Source organism: Panulirus ornatus, chromosome 12, assembly GCF_036320965.1.
Source record: "Panulirus ornatus isolate Po-2019 chromosome 12, ASM3632096v1, whole genome shotgun sequence".
Taxonomy (NCBI): domain Eukaryota; kingdom Metazoa; phylum Arthropoda; class Malacostraca; order Decapoda; family Palinuridae; genus Panulirus; species Panulirus ornatus.
Window position 1 is genome coordinate 71,104,337 of NC_092235.1, and position 18,831 is coordinate 71,123,167.

General features: G+C 44.8%; 1 protein-coding gene across 2 annotated transcripts in view; it reads left to right on the top strand.

The window, feature by feature from the left end:
* LOC139752235 (ADAMTS-like protein 5) overlaps positions 1 to 18,104 on the top strand; it is a 135,796-nt gene extending 117,692 nt beyond the window's left edge. For both annotated transcript variants that reach the window (XM_071668269.1, XM_071668270.1), the window contains 4 exons: positions 15,004 to 15,087; positions 15,466 to 15,626; positions 16,354 to 16,876; positions 17,496 to 18,104. In XM_071668269.1, coding sequence (XP_071524370.1) covers positions 15,004 to 15,087; positions 15,466 to 15,626; positions 16,354 to 16,876; positions 17,496 to 17,875 — 1,148 coding nt within the window. In that variant the 3' untranslated portion in view covers positions 17,876 to 18,104. The remainder of the gene's footprint in view (positions 1 to 15,003; positions 15,088 to 15,465; positions 15,627 to 16,353; positions 16,877 to 17,495) is intronic.
* Positions 18,105 to 18,831: the final 727 nt, after the last annotated feature.

Genomic DNA, 18,831 nt, shown 5'->3' on the forward strand with positions numbered 1-18,831 from the left:
ATATATATATATATATATATATATATATATATATATATATATATATATATATATATATATTCTTTCTTCTCATGCCCAGGTGCATATGCACCAATAATCACCCACCTCTCTCCATCAACTTTCAGTTTTACCCATATTAATCGAGAATTTACTTTCTTACACTCTATCACATACTCCCACAACTCCTGTTTCAGGAGTATTGCTACTCCTTCCCTTGCTCTTGTCCTCTCACTAACCCCTGACTTTACTCCCCAGACATTCCCAAACCATTCTTCCCCTTTACCCTTGAGCTTCGTTTCACTCAGAGCCAAAACATCCAGGTTCCTTTCCTCAAACATACTACCTATCTCTCCTTTTTTCACATCTTGGTTACATCCACACACATTTAGGCACCCCACTCTGAGCCTTCGAGGAGGATGAGCACTCCCCGCGTGACTCCTTCTTCTGTTTCCCATTTTAGAAAGTTAATACAAGGAGGGGAGGATTTCTGGCCCCCCGCTCCCGTCCCCTCTAGTCGCTTTCTACGACACGCGAGGAATACGTGGGAAGTATTCTTTCACCCCTATCCCCAGGGATAATATACATATATATATACATATATACACACACACACACACACAGAAAGATCAAGAGAGGCAAGTGTTTTGGGAGCAGCTGAATGAGTGTGTTAGTGGTTTTGATGCACGAGACCGGGTCATAGTGATGGGTGATTTGAATGCAAAGGTGAGTAATGTGGCAGTTGAGGGAATAATTGGTATACATGGGGTGTTCAGTGTTGTAAATGGAAATGGTGAAGAGCTTGTAGATTTATGTGCTGAAAAAGGACTGATGATTGGGAATACCTGGTTTAAAAAGCGAGATATACATAAGTATACTTATGTAAGTAGGAGAGATGGCCAGAGAGCGTTATTGGATTACGTGTTAATTGACAGGCGTGCGAAAGAGAGACTTTTGGATGTTAATGTGCTGAGAGGTGCAACTGGAGGGATGTCTGATCATTATCTTGTGGAGGATAAGGTGAAGATTTGTATGCGTTTTCAGAAAAGAAGAGTGAATGTTGGGATGAAGAGGGTGGTGAGAGTAAGTGAGCTTGAGAAGGAGACCTGTGTGAGGAAGTACCAGGAGAGACTGAGTACAGAATGGAAAAAGGTGAGAACAATGGAAGTAAGGGGAGTGGGGGAGGAATGGGATGTATTTAGGGAATCAGTGATGGATTGCGCAAAAGATGCTTGTGGCATGAGAAGAGTGGGAGGTGGGTTGATTAGAAAGGGTAGTGAGTGGTGGGATGAAGAAGTAAGAGTATTAGTGAAAGAGAAGAGAGAGGCATTTGGACGATTTTTGCAGGGAAAAAATGCAATTGAGTGGGAGATGTATAAAAGAAAGAGACAGGAGGTCAAGAGAAAGGTGCAAGAGGTGAAAAAAAGGGCAAATGAGAGTTGGGGTGAGAGAGTATCATTAAATTTTAGGGAGAATAAAAAGATGTTCTGGAAGGAGGTAAATAAAGTGCGTAAGACAAGGGAGCAAATGGGAACTTCGGTGAAGGGCGCAAGTGGGGAGGTGATAACAAGTAGTGGTGATGTGAGAAGGAGATGGAGTGAGTATTTTGAAGGTTTGTTGAATGTGTTTGATGATAGAGTGGCAGATATAGGGTGTTTTGGTCGAGGTGGTGTGCAAAGTGAGAGGGTTAGGGAAAATGATTTGGTAAACAGAGAAGTTGTAGTGAAAGCTTTGCGGGAGATGAAAGCCGGCAAGGCAGCAGGTTTGGAGGGTATTGCAGTGGAATTTATTAAAAAAGGGGGTGACTGTATTGTTGACTGGTTGGTAAGGTTATTTAATGTATGTATGACTCATGGTGAGGTGCCTGAGGATTGGCGGAATGCGTGCATAGTGCCATTGTACAAAGGCAAAGGGGATAAGAGTGAGTGCTCAAATTACAGAGGTATAAGTTTGTTGAATATTCCTGGTAAATTATATGGGAGGGTATTGATTGAGAGGGTGAAGGCATGTACAGAGCATCAGATTGGGGAAGAGCAGTGTGGTTTCAGAAGTGGTAGAGGATGTGTGGATCAGGTGTTTGCTTTGAAGAATGTATGTGAGAAATACTTAGAAAAGCAAATGGATTTGTATGTAGCATTTATGGATCTGGAGAAGGCATATGATAGAGTTGATAGAGATGCTCTGTGGAAGGTATTAAGAATATATGGTGTGGGAGGAAAGTTGTTAGAAGCAGTGAAAAGTTTTTATCGAGGATGTAAGGCATGTGTACGTGTAGGAAGAGAGGAAAGTGATTGGTTCTCAGTGAATGTAGGTTTGCGGCAGGGGTGTGTGATGTCTCCATGGTTGTTTAATTTGTTTATGGATGGGGTTGTTAGGGAGGTAAATGCAAGAGTTTTGGAAAGAGGGGCAAGTATGAAGTCTGTTGGGGATGAGAGAGTTTGGGAAGTGAGTCAGTTGTTGTTCGCTGATGATACAGCGCTGGTGGCTGATTCATGTGAGAAACTGCAGAAGCTGGTGACTGAGTTTGGTAAAGTGTGTGGAAGAAGAAAGTTAAGAGTAAATGTGAATAAGAGCAAGGTTATTAGGTACAGTAGGGTTGAGGGTCAAGTCAATTGGGAGGTGAGTTTGAATGGAGAAAAACTGGAGGAAGTGAAGTGTTTTAGATATCTGGGAGTGGATCTGGCAGCGGATGGAACCATGGAAGCGGAAGTGGATCATAGGGTGGGGGAGGGGGCGAAAATCCTGGGGGCCTTGAAGAATGTGTGGAAGTCGAGAACATTATCTCGGAAAGCAAAAATGGGTATGTTTGAAGGAATAGTGGTTCCAACAATGTTGTATGGTTGCGAGGCGTGGGCTATGGATAGAGTTGTGCGCAGGAGGATGGATGTGCTGGAAATGAGATGTTTGAGGACAATGTGTGGTGTGAGGTGGTTTGATCGAGTGAGTAACGTAAGGGTAAGAGAGATGTGTGGAAATAAAAAGAGCGTGGTTGAGAGAGCAGAGGAGGGTGTTTTGAAGTGGTTTGGGCACATGGAGAGGATGAGTGAGGAAAGATTGACCAAGAGGATATATGTGTCGGAGGTGGAGGGAACAAGGAGAAGAGGGAGACCAAATTGGAGGTGGAAAGATGGAGTGAAAAAGATTTTGTGTGATCGGGGCCTGAACATGCAGGAGGGTGAAAGGAGGGCAAGGAATAGAGTGAATTGGATCGATGTGGTATACCGGGGTTGACGTGCTGTCAGTGGATTGAAACAGGGCATGTGAAGCGTCTGGGGTAAACCATGGAAAGCTGTGTAGGTATGTATATTTGCGTGTGTGGACGTATGTATATACATGTGTATGGGGGGGGTTGGGCCATTTCTTTCGTCTGTTTCCTTGCGCTACCTCGCAAACGCGGGAGACAGCGACAAAGTATAATAAAAAAAAAATAATAATATATATATATATATATATATATATATATATATATATATATATATATATATGACTGAGTTTGGTAAAGTGTGTGAAAGAAGAAAGTTAAGAGTAAATGTGAATAAGAGCAAGGTTATTAGGTACTGTAGGGTTGAGGGTCAAGTCAATTGGGAGGTGAGTTTGAATGGAGAAAAACTGGAGGAAGTGAAGTGTTTTAGATATCTGGGAGTGGATCTGGCAGCGGATGGAACCATGGAAGCGGAAGTGGATCATAGGATGGGGGAGGGGGCGAAAATTCTGGGAGCCTTGAAGAATGTGTGGAAGTCGAGAACATTATCTCGGAAAGCAAAAATGGGTATGTTTGAAGGAATAGTGGTTCCAACAATGTTGTATGGTTGCGAGGCATGGGCTATGGATAGAGTGGTGCGCAGGAGGATGGATGTGCTGGAAATGAGATGTTTGAGGACAGTGTGTGGTGTGAGGTGGTTTGATCGAGTGAGTAACGTAAGGGTAAGAGAGATGTGTGGAAATAAAAAGAGCGTGGTTGAGAGAGCAGAAGAGGGTGTTTTGAAGTGGTTTGGGCACATGGAGAGGATGAGTGAGGAAAGATTGACCAAGAGGATATATGTGTCGGAGGTGGAGGGAGCAAGGAGAAGAGGGAGACCAAATTGGAGGTGGAAAGATGGAGTGAAAAAGATTTTGTGTGATCGGGGCCTGAACATGCAGGAGGGTGAAAGGAGGGCAAGGAATAGAGTGAATTGGAGCGATGTGGTATACCGGGGTTGACGTGCTGTCAGTGGATTGAATCAAGGCATGTGAAGCGTCTGGGGTAAACCATGGAAAGCTGTGTAGGTATGTATATTTGCGTGTGTGGACGTATGTATATGCATGTGTATGGGGGGGGTTGGGCCATTTCTTTCGTCTGTTTCCTTGCGCTACCTCGCAAACGCGGGAGACAGCGACAAAGTATAAAAAAAAAATATATATATATATCTTTTCTTTCTTTCTTTCAAACTATTCGCCATTTCCCGCATTAGCGAGGTAGCGTTAAGAACAGAGGAGTGGGCCTTTGAGGGAATACCCTCACCTGGCCCAATTCTCTGTTCCTTCCTTTGGAAAATTAAAAAAAAACGAGAGGGGAGGATTTCCAGCCCCCCACTCCCTCCCCTTTTAGTCGCCTTCTACGACATGCAGGGAATACGTGGGAAGTATTCTTTCTCCCCTATCCCCAGGGAACACACACACACACACACACACACACACACACACACACACACACACACACACACACACACACATATATATATATATATATATATATATATATATATATATATATATATATATATATATATATATATATATTGCTTTGTCGCTCTCTCCCGCGTTTGCGAGGTAGCGCAAGGAAACAGACGAAAGAAATGGCCCAACCCACCCCCATACACATGTATATACATACACGTCCACACACGCAAATATACATACCTACACAGCTTTCCATGGTTTACCCCAGACGCTTCACATGCCCTGATTCAATCCACTGACAGCACGTCAACCCCAGTATACCACATCGATCCAATTCACTCTATTCCTTGCCCTCCTTTCACCCTCCAGCATGTTCAGGCCCCGATCACTCAAAATCTTTTTCACACCATCTTTCCACCTCCAATTTGGTCTTCCACTTCTCCTCGTTCCCTCCACCTCCGACACATATATCCTCTTGGTCAATCTTTCCTCACTCATTCTCTCCATGTGCCCAAACCATTTCAAAACACCCTCTTCTGCTCTCTCAACCACGCTCTTTTTATTTCCACACATCTCTCTTACCCTTACGTTACTTACTCGATCAAACCACCTCACACCACACATTGTCCTCAAACATCTCATTTCCAGCACATCCACCCTCCTGCGCACAACTCTATCCATAGCCCACGCCTCGCAACCATACAACATTGTTGGAACCACTATTCCTTCAAACATACCCATTTTTGCTTTCCGAGATAATGTTCTCGACTTCCACACATTCTTCAAGGCTCCCAGGATTTTCGCCCCCTCCGCCACCCTATGATCCACTTCCGCTTCCATGGTTCCATCCGCTGCCAGATCCACTTCCAGATATCTAAAACACTTTACTTCCTCCAGTATATATATATATATATATATATATATATATATATATATATATATATATATATATATATATATATATATATATATATATTGGGATGTAATTTTCAGTGGAGAAAAACTGGAGGAAGTGAGTCACAGGGTGGAGTAGGTGGTAAAGGTTCTGGGAGCGATGAAGAATGTGTGGAAGGAGAGAAAGTTATCTCGGAGAGCAAAAATGGGTATGTTTGAAGGAATAGTGGTTCCAACAATGTTATATGGTTGCGAGGCATGGGATATAGATAGGGTTTTACGGAGGAGGGTGGATGTGTTGGAAATGAAATGTTTGAGGACAATATGTGGTGTGAGGTGGTTTGATCGAGTAAGTAATGAAAGGGTAAGAGAGATGTTTGGTAATAAAAAGTATGGTTGAGAGCGCAGAAGGTGTGTTGAAATGGTTTGGACATTTGGAGAGAATGAGTGAGGAAAGATTGACAAAGAGGATATATATGTCAGAGGTGGAAGGAACAAGGAGAAACGGGAGACTAAATTGGAGGTGGAAGGATGGAGTGGAAAAGACTTTGAGCGATCGGAGCCTGAATATACAGGAGGGTGAGAGGCGTGCACTTTCGTGTAATGATCACATCATCAAGGTAGAAACAAAAAACAAATATAACTCAGTTGATAGGACACCATTTGGTAAACAATTGACTATCCGAATGTAGGTCGGGCTCGTTCGAGTATGGCAACAAGCGTATCATAAACTTATTATGTGGACAAGAAGAGGAACTGTTTACAAATTCTATCAAGTTTATGTTTAGCATATACAGAAAGCCTACCAATGTATGCTCATATATCCATTATAACTCAGCTCAACATGACAGAGTTAGAATATCATTCCAGTCTATGTTCCTTAGGGCATTACGTACTTGCAGTCCAGAGTTTATTGATGTTGAATTTGAGAAGATATATCCTATTGGATCCAAGTTAAAGTATCCTAGATCTTTCATTGAAAAATCCCGCTGGCAAAAACCTTTTAGTTCTCCCTTTTGATAATAATTTTACTTTGCTTCCCACGGTGCTTAAATCCTTTAATGTAAATGTTGCCTTCAGCAACAATACTATAAAGAATATCTTAATCAGGAACTCACCAGAAATTTCTGCAGGATGTATCTGTAGAGTACCATGTAGAAATTGTGATAAGTTTTATGTTGGGCATATCGGTAAGGATATTTCTGTTAGACTCAAGCAACATAAATATAGTTTAAGAACAGGGCATAATCAAATGTCTTGTTTAATCATGTTAAAAATTATGATAATTTTATTGACTGGAGTAATGCCATCTCAGTTATTAACTCTAACTCCTGTACCACGAGAAGTATCATTAAATCTTTTATTATTAGATATACAGAGAATGGAACCATGGAAGCGGAAGTGAGTCACAGGGTGGGGAAGGGGGCGAAGGTTCTGGGAGCGTTGAAGAATGTGTGGAAGGCGAGAACGTTATCTGGAAGAGCAAAAATGGGTATGTTTGAAGGAATAGTGGTTTCAACAAAGTTATATGGTTCCGAGGCATGGGCTATAGATAGGGTCGTGCAGAGGGGAGTGGATGTGTTAGAAACGAAATGTTTGAGGACAATATGCGGTGTGAGGTGGTTTGATAGGGTAAGAGAGATGTGTGGTAATAAAAAGAGTGTGGTTTCCAAGTGCACTTTCGTGTAATAATCACATCATCAGGGGAGACACAAGAGAGAAATATAACAGTCAGTTGATATACAACGAAGAGACGTAGCTAGGACGCCATTTGGTAAACAATTGTTTGTCCAAGACAGACAACGAACGTGTCATAAACTTATTATGTGAAAAAGAAGTGGAATTGCTTACAGATTTTATCAACAATAAAGCTATCCTATTTGTACTGACCTTCACTAATATTAAGGCTATAATTCTTTGTGTATTTAATAATAGAAGATTCAATGATATCTCTCGTGGTACTGGAGTTAGAGTTAATAACTGAGATAGCATTACTCCTGTCAATACAATGATCATAGTTTTTGACGTGATTAAACAAGGAACTTGATTCTTGTCCTGTTTGTACACTACATTTATGTTGCTTGAGTCTAACATAAAGAGCCTTACCACTCTGCCCAACATAAAACTTATCACAATTTCTACATGACACTTTATAGGTGCATCCATGAGAATTTTCCTGATTAAGTTCCTGATTAAGATATTCTTTATAGTATCATTGTTGCTGAAAGCAACATTTGCATTAAAGGGTTTAAGCAAAATGCGAGGTAAAGTAGAATTACTATTTAAAGGGAGAACTAAAAGATTCTTGCTGTCAATAGCAGGTTTGGGATCAACTCTAGAAAATGTTTTCGTTGCTAACTTAAGGGATTTATCAATCAAAGATCTAGGGTACTTTAACTTAGATCCAATAGAATATATCTTGTCAAACTCATCATCAATAAACTCTGGACTGCAAAAACTTAATGCCCTAAGGAACATAGATTGAAATGATAATTAAACTCTGTCATCTGGTTCAATCCATTGACAGCACGTCGACCCAGGTATACCACATCGTTCCAATTCACTATTCCTTGCACGCCTTTCACCCTCCTGTATGTTCAGGCCCCGATCGCTCAAAATCTTTTTCACTCCATCCTTCCACCTCAAATTAGGTCTCCCACTTCTCCTCGTTCCCTTCACCTCTGACCCATATATCCTTTTGTCAATCTTTCCTCACTCATTCTCTCCATGTGACCAAACCTTTTCAATTCACCCTCTTCTGTTTTCTCAACCACGCTCTTTTTATTACCACACATCTCTCTTACCCTTTCATTACTTACCCGATCAAACCACCTCACAACACATATTGTCCTCAAATTATTCATTGCCAACACATCCTTCCTCCGCACAACCCTATCTGTAGCCCACGCCCAGCAACCATATAACATTGTTGGAACCACTATTCCTTTAAACATACCCACTTTTGCTCTCCGAGATAACGTTCTCGCCTTCCACACATTCTTCAACGCTCCCAGAACCTTTGCCCCCTCCCCCACCCTGTGACTCACTTCCGCTTCCATGGTTCCACCCGCTGCCAAATCCACTCTCAGATATCTACAACACTTCACTTCCTCGAGCTTTTTTTTTTTTCCATTCAAACTTACCTCCCAGTTAACTTGTCCCTTAACCCTACTGTACCTATAACCTTGCTTTTATTCACATTTACTCTCAACTTTCTTCTTTCACACACTTTACCAAACTCAGTCACCAACTTTTGCAGTTTCTCACACGAATCAGCCACCAGCACTGTATCATCAGCGAACAACAACTGACTCACTTCCCAAGCCCTCTCATCCACAACAGACTGCATACTTGCCCCTCTCTCCAAAACTCTTGCATTCACCTCCCTAACAACTCCATCCATAAACAAATTAAACAGCCATAGAGACATCACGCACCCCTGCCACAAACCGATATTCACTGAGAACCAATCACTTTCCTCTCTTTCTACTCGTACACATGCCTTACATCCTTGATAAAAACTTTGCACTGCTTCTAGCAGCTTACCTCCCACAACATATATTCTTAATACCGTCCTCAAAGCATCTCTATTCACACTATCATATGCTCTCTCCTGATCCATCTGGAGAAAGCATTTCGTATTTGCACTTCAGAGTATATTGATGATGAGTTTGAGAAGATATATTCTATTAGATCTAAGTTAAAGTACCCTAGATCTTTCATTGATAAATCCCTTAAGTTAGCAAAGGAATCACATATACATACCTATAAATTTCAACGTATACATACACATACATACACAGACATATACATATATACACCTGTACATATTCATACATGCTACCCTTCATCCATTCTCGCCACCCCCCCCCCCCCCCCCCCCCCCCCCGGCACGCGCGCGAGGTAGCGCTAGGGAAAGACAACATAGGCCACATTCGTTCACACTTAGTCTCTAGCTGTCACGTCTAATGCACCGAACCCACAGCTCCCTTTCCACATCCAGTTCCCTGCAAAACTTTTCATGGTTTACCCCAGACGCGTCACATGCCCTGGTTCAATCCATTGATACCACGTCGACCCCGGTATAACACATCTTTCCAATTCATTCTGTTCCTTGCACGCCTTTCACCTTCCTGTATGTTCAGGCCCCGATCGCTCAAAATCTTTTTCACTCCATCCTTCCGTCTCCAATTTGGTTTCCCACTTCTCCTTGTTCCCTCCACCTCCGACACATATATCTTCTTTATCAATCTTTCCTCACTCATTCTCTCCATGTGACCAAATCATTTCAGTACACCCTCCTTTGCTCTCTCAACCACACTCTTTATTACCACACATCTCTCTTACCCTCTCATTACTTACTCGATCAAACCACCTCACACTACATATTGTTCTCAAACATCTCATTTCCAACACTTCCACCCTCCTCCGCTCACCCCTATCTATAGCCCATGCCTCACAACCATATAACATTGTTAGAACCACTATTCCTTCAAACATACCCATTTTTTACTCTCCGAGATATCGTTCTCGCCTTCCACACATTCTTCAAGGCTCCCAGAACCTTCGCCCTCTCCCCAACCTGTGACTCACTTCCGCTTCTGTGGTTCCATCCGCTGCCAAATCCACTCCCAGATATATAAAACACTTCACTTCCTCTAGTTTTTCTCCATTCAAACTTACTTCCCAATTGACTTGTCCCTCAACCCTATTATACCTACATACCTTGCTCTTATTCACATTTACTCTCAGTTTTCTTCTTTCACACACTTTACTAAACTGAGTCACCAGCTTCTGCAGTTTCTTACCCGAATCAGCCACCAGTGCTGTATCATCAGCGAACAACAACTGACACTTCCCAAGCCCTCTCATCCACAACAGACTGCATATTTGCCCCTCTCTCCAAAACTCTTGCATTTACCTCCCTAAGAACCTCATCCATACACAGACAGATATATAAATTAAACAACCATGGAGTCATTACGCACCCCTGCCGGAAACCGACATTCACTGAGAACCAATCACTTTCCTCTCTTCCTACTCGTACACATGCCTTACATCCTCGATAAAAACTTTTCACTGCCTCTAGCAACTTGCCTCCCACGCCACATACTCTTAATACCTTCCACAAAGCATCTCTATCAACTCTATCATATGCCTTCTCCAGATCCATAAATGCTACATACAAATCCATTTGTTTTTCTAAATATTTCTCACAAACATTCTTCAAAGCAAACACCTGATCCATACATCCTCTACCACTTCTGAAATCACACTGCTCCTCCCCAATCTGATGCTCTGTACATGCCTTCACCCTCTCAATCAATACCCTCCCATATAATTTACCAGGAATACTTAACAAACATATACCTCTGTAATTTGAACACCCACCTTTATCCCCTTTGCCTTTGTACAGTTGCACTATACATGCATTCCGCCAATCCTCAGGCACTTCACTATATGCCATACATTCACTGAATATCCTCACCAACCAGTCAACAACACAGTCTCCCCCTTTTTAAACAAATTCCACTGCAATACCATCCAAACCCGCCGCCTTAGTTGCTTTCATCTTCCGCAAAGCTTTCACTACCTCTTCTCTGTTTATTAAATCATTCTCCCTGACCCTCTCACTTCGCACACCACCTCGACCAAAACACCCAATATCTGCCACTCTGTCATCAGACACATTCAACAAACCTTTAAGATACTCACTCCATCTCCTTCTCACATCACCACTACTTGTTATCACCTCCCCATTAGCCCCTTCACTGAAGTTCCCATTTGTTCCCTTGTCTTACGCACCTCATTTACCTCCTTTCAAAACATCCTTTTATTCTCCCTAAAATTTAATGGTACTCTCTCACTCCAACTCTCATTTGCCCTCTTTTTCACCTCTTGTACCTTTCTCTTGACCTCCTGCCTCTTTCTTTTATACATCTCTCAGTCATTTGCACTGTATCCCTGCAAAAATTATCCAAATGCCTCTCTTCTCTTTCACTAATAACCTTGCTTCTTCATCCCACCACTCACTACCCTTTCTAATCTGCCCACGCTTCTCATGCCACAAGCATCTTTTGCACAAGCCATCACTGTGCACAACGTTTCGTGACTCATATCACATTCTCAAGCGTAAGGACTCTATGATACCGTTTAGGCTTATTTACAAAAATCAAAGATCAAAGGAAAAATCACTAACCATTGAGAAAAGACTACATTAGGCAGCTACTCCCTTGTCTGACCACTAAAAGGTGGCAGCCGCAGATTAGCCGGCGTGCATGGCGTCACTACTTCTGCTTCCTCTCTCCTCACCAGGACACATCAGACATGGAGCACTCGGCAACACCAGATCTTCAGGCTGCAGGTTCATATGAACCCGAGGATTTCTACCTGATGTAGGTATCGAGTATCTGGAGGCATGTAGGGTCTATGTAGGGTCTGGTGAAGTGTCTGATATGACACTTGGTGAGTGTGGTGTTGTGGCAGATTCTCTGGTGTATCTTCGGGATCCCTTTCTGCAAATGACACGAAAGACGTCGGGACAAGACCACCACTAAATTGTCCTGAGGACTTTCTAGTTTGTGGTCTTCCTTCGTTGGATGAGTTGTGGCCTCTTTAGAAAGTCTGCAGTTCTCCGCCTCCTGTAAGGTTCTCGTCTTCCTAACTTCGACCTCCACGCTATATGTCGTATGTTGAGGGGACCAACCAAAGTGGTCACGTCATTTACGCACATTTAAAACTGGAATTATTAAAAACGCCTCCAATGTTACGTGTGTTTTTGACTGGATGTTTTAGCATCCAGATTTGTTTTTGCTTCAGATGGGTTGTGATCAAAGTATAAGTGTTTGAGATGGTGATGTCACATAGAAGGTTCATATTACTTTTGTAAAGATTAAGTCCAAAATATTATTTCCTTTGACTTAGTTTTGTTATTTGTTGGCGAAGGAAAAACTTTTCACATAGTCTGAATTACATGGTTTTTTTTGCAGTTGTTCATCCGAGCTGCGTCCTGTGTCAGCATATCCTGCTTGTCTCCATTTGATATGTGGTAGATGGAAGTGAAGATGTTATTCTGTTTCTAATTTGATATGTGGTAAATGGAAGTCTTTGAACACAAGTATATTTAGGACTGGATTTCCGAGGAAGTGAAGACGTTATTATGTTTCTAATTTGTTTCGTAAATTCTTAAGGCTTTGTATCTGGTGGTCTATATATCAATGTGTGATTACCAGGTTTGGGTTTCCAGCCTGGACAACGAGTGCTCCTACATCTTTTGAGGATTTAAGGATCTCAGCTGTTATAAAAGTATCCACTATATGCAGTCCTACTCCACTTGATTAGTGTAGGATCCACACCTCACTATTCATGTGGTCTTTAATGTTTTTCAGTGAAGACCGCAAATCCTGCACTTCACTCGTTTACCAAACCACTTATAAATGGAATCTTATTTGTTCTATGTGATTAAAGTCCCTTTATATTAGCTTATATGAAGGACGATACATGGTTTGTCTCTGTTGTTTTGGTGGGTTGATATACTCTGTTGTTTGGAATTTGGCATAGTGCTTTCACTTCCCTCATCATTGTGAAGATGGCAACCAGTATCATTTCCTCCTCTAATGGCTCCTCCCTGCCTCTGTCTGGTCATATGTATGGCTCCTCCCTGCCTCTGTCTGGTCATATGTATGGCTCCTGCCTCTGTCTAGTCATGTGTATGGCTCCTCCCTGCCTCTGTCTGGTCATATGTATGGCTCCTCCCTGCCTCTGTCTGGTCATATGTATGTGACTAAAAAGGACGCGTAATGTGATGGGGACAAGCAATATGTCTCCTTGTCCCTGATATGTGATTGTTCTCACAGAGTCGTTCAAATAGTGTCTCATCTCTAGTGACTGCTGGCACAATTCTGGATGGTAGAATGTGAATCCTTCCCCATCTACCTTTCATAAGCCATTACAAACACTTGTTAAGATGTAGTGATGTACGTGTTCCCCAGTACGATGTCCCAGTCTCACCACACATGGAATTCACCTTTGTGTACTATATCAAGACTCTCCATCCTTCTGATTTGTTGTTTATTCACTGTGTCGTATCTCATAACCCTCCAAACCACCCACCTCCCCCTCTTTCTACCGCTTTACTTCATATCTGTCATTAGTCTCCGAACTCAGAAATAATGATTCTTGATAGAACCAAGCAAAACATTGATATCACCTCCCACAAGTCATCTCCATCAATCCTATCGTACTGTTATCCAGATTCTCTAAGTATTTCTCAAAAAGTCTTTAAAGTAGAAATGTTGAGCTCACATCCTCTGCCACTCCTACAAGCTCACTGCTCCTCCACAGTCTGATGCTCTGTGCATGCCACCACCTTCTCAATCACCGCTCTACCATACAACTTACCGGGTATGCTCCCCAGACTTACTACACCTCTGTAATTCACAAATTCATTTTTGCCCCACATTGCCTTTCTAAAATGGCAGTATACAGACTTTCTGCCAGTTCTCAGGCACCACACTGTGATCCATAAGGACTAACCACTCAACTTCAGTCACCAACCTTTTTGAGAAATACAGTTTCAATCCTATCTACTCCTATCGCTTTTCCATACTTTGTCTTCCGCCAGGCTTTCACCGTCTCTTTTCTTCTCACCAAACCATTTACCATGACTCTCTCGTTTCGTATACTTTCGCATGACAGGCACCCTACATCTACCACCCTATTGTCCAACGCATTCAACAGTTTCAAAATATTAAGTCCATTTCTTTGTTACTTGTTTGCCTGTTACCACTTCCCTTGTCTGCTCCACTTATGGATGCACCCATTTGTTCTATTGTTCTTGTGACACTTCATCGGCCAGGACATCTTGATCTCCTTAAAGGTTGCCAATAATCACCCCATCTCTTATTTGTTATCCTTTTCCGCCCTGCACCTAGAGCCTCCCCCCAACAGCCAAGCCTGACAGACCGTATATGGCTTAGCTTGACCATCTCATCTGCCACAGTTCATCTCCCTGACAGCACTTCGCTCTTCATTACCTTCACGTATTCCTCTTAGCCTCCTGAACACTCAGACCCTGATACCCGAAAGCCTCCTTGCAGGATCCTCTGCCTCTCTCTTGTAGATCATCCTGTTGAGTTTCTCTTCCCTCATCCTCTCCGTGTGTCCCAGCATAGGTTACGAGGAGTTTTGGTGGTATTCTTCAGGTTGTGGAGTATTGTGGTGAAATGCCATTGGTTGTTGTAGGTCATGGTGGGGTTGTGGCAAGTTGTAGATGGCAATGACTCCTCAACTTTCCTCGGTCCTTCACAACTGCTTACCACAACCCAAGGCTTACCATAACCCGTCACGACCCACAGTTTATAATGAGCTTCCACAACCCAAAGATGACCACAACCGACCATAAGGCTACAGGAGTGCCACAGTAACACGTGTTCCCCCACCCTCACCCCTCAGGGACCTACGGTTACTACGAGGTGACTCGCATCCCAGCAGGCGCTACCAACGTCCGGGTCTCCGACTCCTCAGCCAACTTTCTCGGTAAGTGTCGCCGACTACCAGCTTGTACTGTACGAGGAGGGAGTTCTACAGTGGCGAGGCCCCATCTCTTCTACTGTACGGGAGGAGGGTCGCACACTGTTGAGGCCCCATCTCTTGTACTATACGTAGAGGGAGTTCTACACTGGTGAGGCCCCGTCTCTTTGACATATTCTATCATGCAACTTTTTATAGTTCTGTATATTGTCTGAATATAGTACATTGTCGTTCAGTTTATCCCATTTGGTACTTATTCGTATACTATAAATGCACTTCTTTATATCCGGTCTAACTGGTTTCTCCTTTAATTTCATGTTATATCGTTTGGTTGTTGGCACACAAGTTATCTCTCTGTACATCATGACACATTTGTGTCCACAGCGTTGAAGGCTGGCATGAAGTTCATGCTCAACGGTGACTGGCTGATTGACTGGCCAGGAGAAGTGGACGCTGGTGGCGCCACCTTCACCTACACCAGGGCAGAGGACGACTCTGAAACCCTAGCCTCGCTAGGGCCCACCACCCACGACCTCACACTTATGGTAAGTTGTAGGGCTGGGGCAGGGTAGTAGCAGAGATGGGGCGTGCAAGGGCAGGGTAGTGCCAGTAGTAGGGTGTGTTGGGGCAGAGTCGTGGCAGGGTAGGGCCGGCTGTTTGGAGGCATGGTAGTGGCAGGGTTAGGATAATTAGGGGTAGGGTAGTGGCAGGGTTGGGTTGTGTAGGGGGCGAGGTAGTGGTAGGGGTAGGGTGTGTAGGTGCAGTGATAGAGTGAGTAGGGTCGGGTAGTGGCAGGGATGGGTCGTGTAGGGGCAGGGTAGTGGCAAGGTGTGTGGGGTCGGGTAATTGCACGGTGTGTAGGGTCGGGAAGTGGCAGGGTGTGTAGGGTCGGGTATGGACAGGGTGTTTAGGGACAGGGTAGTGGCAGGAATGGGGCATGTAGGGGCAGGGTAGTGGCAGAGATGGGGCGTGTAGGGTTAGGGTAGAGTTTAAGTTCTAAAGGGCTAAAGCATCTCTTCAATTACTTTTAAATTTTCAAGATGTTTTACATCGATTTTTAGATAATAATAAGATGGCCAGGCTGAACATTGTGAGGCTTATAGTGTTCAAGTATGTTTGTGAGTAGTAGTAGTAGTAGTAGTAGTAGTAGTAGTAGTAGTAGCAGTAGTAGTAGTAGTAGTAGTAGAAGTAGTAGTATCTTGTGGTGTTGGTGAGTGAGGGCCTGCCTTTCCTGGGTACAGAATGCTCATGTTGCATGTTGTGTCCTGACAGGTTCTGCTGAGGGAGCACAACCCGGGGATCCATTATGAGTACTGGACACCCAACTCACCGCCCTCACCCAAGACCTCTCTTCTCATGATCATAACTCCGCCACCGACCGCTTCTGTCACTTCAGCCACCACCACCAACACCACTACCACTTCTACCAATATTTCCACGCCTACAACGACCACTACAACGACCTCACGACCAGCTATATTGACGAGCGTCGGTATAACTAGATTGCACCGGCTTCCTCTGGGCAGTCCTCCCTCGTCTGTCGCCCCACCACCGTTCGACAACAGTACACATACGACGCCACCCAGGCCAAGAGAGCCGAGCAAAGCTAGAGGCCAGGGAGGCAGGAAAGGCAGGAAACAAAAAGGCCATCGAGGTAAAAAAGAAAAGAAAAGAAAAGGCAAGAAAGGAAAGGCTGAGCAGCGAGGGAAAGTAGAACTTCAGGAGGGAGAGAGATGCGAACCTTGCGAGCGGCCCAGACGACACACCAAACGCCTCTTCTGTACCAGTGACTTCGGTGAGTAACACACCTGCCAAGATCTCTCTCTCTCTCTCTCTCTCTCTCTCTCTCTCTCTCTCTCTCTCTCTCTCTCTCTCTCTCTCTCTCTCTCTCTCTCTCTCTCTCTCTCTCTCTCTCTCTCTCTCTCTCTCTCTCTCTCATCTATCTATCTATCCCCCCTCCATTAGGCCGCAAGACAGGTGACGGGTTGGTTAGGAGGACCTGGAGTATGACGTCACATCTCAGTATTGCCTCTGATTGTAACAGGATCAGTCACCTGCTGCTACAGGAAACAATCGTGTATGCTCACTAACACTTCTATCTCAATAACTCCAAGACTCATTATCTCAATGACTCACTATCCCCATGACTCACTATCCCCATGACTCACTATCCCTATGACTCACTATCCCTATGACTCACTATCCCCATGACTCACTATCCCTGACTCACTATCCCTGACTCACTATCCCCATGACTCACTATCCCCATGACTCACTATCCCCATGACTCACTATCCCCATTAGTATCTATGTTCTCCAAGGCTGACTCTGTATTCTTCCAGTCCCACAGTGTTTACACCTGACCGATCTCTGAGAGGTGTGTGTGTCAGTAACCAGGTCTTGTTCTCCGTCAGTGTCGCGTGTTGAGGTCATGAGCAGCCTGGCTGTTGGTGCAGAGCATCGCTACGAGGTGCTGGTCCACCAGTCCTACAAGAACACGGTGCCTCTACTGCACAAGGAGTTCCTGTGGGTCACCAACGCTTGCCTGTGCCCCCGGCTGCGTCAGGGTCACTCCTACCTGGTGATGGGCGTGACAGAGATCAGCCGAGGGCGGGAGGTGCGCCTGGTGCTGGGCAGAGAGAGCTACGTGCGCCGCTACAAGCCGCGCCACCTGGCCCGTATACTGCGCATCAGGCACAACGAGATGCGCTTCTGCAGGCCCTGGAGGAGGGACCTCAGGTTCTTGCGGGAGGTGGCTCTGGCCCCCAACACCACCCTCCCGACTCCCACCTAACGCGACCCTTAGTAGCCCAGTACGCTGCCGGCAGCCACCAGGGTTGCAGGCGCCGCCACAGTTCCAGCAGCCACCAGGATGCCAACAGCCATCAGATTTCCAGCAGCCACCAAGATGCCAACAGCCATCAGATTTCCAGCAGCCACCAGGATGCCAACAGCCATCAGATTTCCAGCAGCCACCAAGATGCCAACAGCCATCAGATTTCCAGCAGCCACCAAGATGCTGGCAGCCATCAGATTTCCAGCAGCCACCAGGATGCTGGCAGCCATCAGATTTCCAGCAGCCACCAAGATGCCAACAGCCATCAGATTTCCAGCAGCCATCAGGATGCTGGCAGCCATCAGATTTCCAGCAGCCACCAAGATGCCAACAGCCATCAGATTTCCAGCAGCCACCAGGATGCTGGCAGCCATCAGATTTCCAGCAGCCACCAAGATGCCGGCAGCCATCAGATTTCCAGCAGCCACCAGGATGCTGGCAGCCATCAGAGTTCCAGCAGCCACCAGGATGCTGGCAGCCATCAGATTTCCAGCAGCCACCAGGATGCTGGCAGCCATCAGAGTTCCAGCAGCCACCAGGATGCTGGCAGCCATCAGATTTCCAGCAGCCACCAAGATGCCGGCAGCCATCAGATTTCCAGCAGCCACCAGGATGCTGGCAGCCATCAGAGTTCCAGCAGCCACCAGGATGCTGGCAGCCATCAGATTTCCAGCAGCCACCAGGATGCTGGCAGCCATCAGAGTTCCAGCAGCCACCAGGATGCTGGCAGCCATCAGATTTCCAGCAGCCACCAGGATGCTGGCAGCCATCAGAGTTCCAGCAGCCACCAGGATGCTGGCAGCCATCAGATTTCCAGCAGCCACCAGGATGCTGGCAGCCATCAGATTTCCAGCAGCCACCAGGATGCTGGCAGCCATCAGATTTCCAGCAGCCACCAAGATGCCGGCAGCCAT